Source organism: Austrofundulus limnaeus, unplaced genomic scaffold (genome assembly GCF_001266775.1).
Source record: "Austrofundulus limnaeus strain Quisiro unplaced genomic scaffold, Austrofundulus_limnaeus-1.0 Scaffold348, whole genome shotgun sequence".
NCBI classification, from domain to species: domain Eukaryota; kingdom Metazoa; phylum Chordata; class Actinopteri; order Cyprinodontiformes; family Rivulidae; genus Austrofundulus; species Austrofundulus limnaeus.
The window spans coordinates 569355-573170 of NW_013952750.1; the positions used below are offsets into that span (position 1 = coordinate 569355).

Consider the following 3816-nt stretch of genomic DNA (forward strand, 5'->3'; position numbering starts at 1 on the left):
AATAGGACCTGTTCTAATTTTGACAGATCGCCGTCCGCTCAATATCTTGATTTTTGTGTATTTTACTTCAATATACTAAATACTAGTTACAGTTACAAAGAATATGACTGCTGAAGTTAAAAATTCAGATTATTAGCTTTAAAAAGAGACCAAGCTTGTGAATTTACTCTAAAGTGTTCAAAAGCAGTACTTCATTTAATTTGTGTGTACTTTTTAAGGCGTTTTATGGTATTTAAAGCCCGAAGGTAAACAGGCTGACATAGAGGTATTACATAAAAAGACAAATGCTCTTATATTTTATATTTTGTCTAATACAGTCACAACAAACATATTAACATGCTTTAGGTTTTGCTGTTGCTGTTTTAAGATTTGCCTGCGTTGTTTTAAATTATTTTAATTATGCACAGCTGAAAATCCTGTCTCCTGCTGTATTTATTTTGTTTTGGTTGTGAATTCTATTTTTGACATTGTAATTTTTTTTTAATGAAGTCTCAWTGAAGTCCAGTAGAAAACAGTAAAGATTTTAATATTGTTGAGCCTAGAATCAGCTGAAGGTCACAGTTTACAAAATGACACGTTCATCAAATATTTGTGTTAAGATATAAAGTGATGTGACGTAATGAATTGCGATTTTTTTTTTGTACTTAGTGAAAAAAACACCAAATTGAGTCAAATATAAGTAAAGCTAGCATTCCTTGAAAATCTTTACTTTACATTTACTTTAAGCAAATGTAAAGTAAACGTGTTATATTTACTCAATTCAGCTGAGAGGAAAGAGTTGACATGTTGACATTTGTTGTTTGGAGTGAAGAAATGTTTTTTTGAATGAAGACAGCCCCCTTTACTGTAGATGATTTTAGTTGACTGTAAACTGAAATAAATCCAGGATTACCTTAAGAGTTAACCTAATATTTGTTGATTAGTTTTGAGTAATGGAACTTCAACACATTATATTAAACATAAAGCCAGTGTGTAATCATTGAACTGTGTGTTTGACAGTGAAAGGTGCATGGTCCTGCTGGTCATCCTGGTCTCAGTGCTCAGTGGGCTGTGGTGGTGGGCACTACCAGCGGACACGTTCCTGTAACAGCCCCRCACCTGCCAATGGAGGAGATATTTGTATAGGTCTTCATACCGAGGAGGCCTTGTGTAACACACACCCATGTGATGGTAAGGTCACACACACACACACACTTCCTTGTATTTGCATCAAGCTGAGGACTTTGTATTGACTTCCATTCATTTTTGTGCCTAACCCAGACATTTTCCCTAAAACTAACCATTACTGGTCTGTACCCAGTGGTGGGTAACACTAATCCAAAAATTAGGTCCGCAACTTCAAAAACATTTATGCCATAGAAAAACTAGTAGAAGCTAATTTTAAAGCACAAATTCAATTTGACACTTATAGCTGACAATAATTCATGTACAATATATGCACAACACTGCCAACTAGTGGTGTATGAACTCTTTTACAGCTTAATCCTACAACCACTGATTGCTGGGGATGTGATTTCCTGAAACAGACCTTTATCTCCTGGTGTAAAAATCAAAAAGTTGTTGAGGATTGCTAGTTCGGCTGCTTCTTTGTCTTTTTCTTTTGTTTGTTGTTGATTTTTCATTAAAGAAGCATCAATAAAGTAATTATAAAACTGTTTATTGGAAAACTGAAGAGATGCATTCTGGGTACATGACAGATTTGATTTGTGACGGGAAACGAAAGTTTTCCATGTAGTTGCTCCAGTTGACCACTAGATGTCAGTCTAACCCCATTGGCGGATTGCTTCGACCAATTACGTCAAGTATTGAGCTCCAGCGTTTAAATTATTTTTTTAAAAGGAGCTCCGATTGTAAAGAAAAATAAATCAATACATACAAAATTTTAGTATGGATTACAAACGTTTACTGTTTTTACTGGGACAGGGAGTTCTAAACATTGCCTTCCTGCTACGTAAGCAGACACAAAGTATTGTGGGAAATCAGAAGCGTGACCCAAAGCAACAGTCAGCAGGATGTATACCTTCACAATAAGTGTGTTTATCTGGGAGGGGTGCTGTTGGATAGATCACATGTGTTGTGATTCATTGACAGTCATACCTTCTGCTGTTCAACATAATGATGACTGGTAGATAATTAGTTGTTAACGATACTGCATTTTAATTTTAGAAAGCGTAAATCCACATATGAATTATAAAAATTAGTAAGACCGCTAAAGTGCAAACGAAATGTTTGGGTCCGCATTTAGTGGATTTGTGCTTCAGTGGGCTGGTGCCCACCACTGATGATCTGTAACATGCTTTGGTATTCTTGTGCTTTTCTTTGCAGGTCAGTCTGTTTTGCTCCAAATGGAATGATARGTGTAAAGTTTGAAAATGTCCTCCGATATTTTATTTTTTATTCAGTATCTACAAGAGCACTGAAATATTTATGAGATCTGCCTCCTTTTCCAGGATGATTTCAAGTCCAACATCACATCTGTTAGAGGTTCAGTCAGACTCTGATTCTAGGTGTTAATATTAAATTACCTTTGTGGGTTTTTAATGCTGTTTTTTTAGTGTAAAAAAAGCTAAGTTCAAATTATTGATTAGTTAAAAACATGCATCTATTAGAAGTTAGACTGTTAGATTTTTTCTCCTGAGCTGTCCTTTTCCTCTTCGTTTTCAATCACTCATACTGCCATTCACATAGACTAACACATACAGTCAGCCTCTTTGGTAATTACAAGAGGCACTTAAAGGCTTTGTACCTCCCCACCCCCCATCAGACATTAATCAGCCTTCTTTAAATCAAGTTAATGTTTTCTTGTTTGATGTGAACCAACACATCCGGTTAACCCTGCATCAGTCCCAATCTGTCTTCTTGTCTGCTCGGGTATCGATGTGCACACGATCAGTCATTTCTTGGGGTCCTCCTGGTGCGACACCCTTCTTTGCATGTGTAATTGGAGGCAATCTGGCTGTCAGTCACAGGGATATTTGATGCTTCTGTTGTAGGTCATTTGATTAACGTCTCAGCCTGTAACAAGGACGGTAACGTGGGACGACTGAGTGACACAAATGAAAGTGAGCAAAGAGGGTTGTTGTGATGCAGGGGTGTTGAAACCATAGATATATATTACTGGATTGGGCGTGGCTAGCGCGTTGCTAGCTACATTGAGGAGCTTCAACAAAATGAATGGAGGTCAATGGACTGTGAGGTGTCTTCCTGATGAAAAACTCTTATAACTTCATTATTTCTTGATCCATTTTTACAAACTAAGGTTCAAAATAAAGCTGAGGAAATTGTGAATTTTATGGTTATGGAAATTTAAAATAGGTAACTAATTTAAATGACTAAAACAGTGGCTGAAAATAAGTATTTAGCGTTTCACAGGTGTTTTTCTCATACAACTCAACGAGTTCTGACCAGCTGGATATTCATACATATATTTATTAATCAGAACTGAGTCTTAGACATTTAAACAGTGGTAGGCACCACTAATAAAAAGTTTAGCTCCGCAATTTCTAAAGCGCTAATAAATACATTTAATTCCGCAACATCAAAAGTGCACATGCAGTAGAAATATTAACTGAAGCTAATTTTATTCCACAGTTCAATCTGACACCAGTTGCTGGCAATAAGTCATGCATTTTATATGCACTACACTGCCATCTAGAGGTGTATGATCTCTTTTATAACTGTCAGGTGTTGATGATATGATTTCCTGTAACAGACATTTCGCTCATGATGTCAAAATTAAACATTTTATGAGGATTGCTTAGTATTGCTTCTTTAAAACATGTTGGAGATTGCTAGTTCGGCTGCTGCTTCTTCGTC

General features: G+C 36.2%; 1 protein-coding gene across 1 annotated transcript in view; it reads left to right on the forward strand.

Annotated features, from left to right (window-relative positions):
* The window catches only part of LOC106527902 (semaphorin-5B), a gene marked incomplete at its 5' end in the record, with an annotated part of 48517 nt that overhangs the window by 17094 nt on the left and 27607 nt on the right, over positions 1 to 3816 (forward strand). Inside the window, 1 exon segment of the mRNA XM_014022909.1 lies at positions 1000 to 1170. Within this exon segment, the coding sequence (XP_013878363.1) occupies positions 1000 to 1170 (171 nt within the window).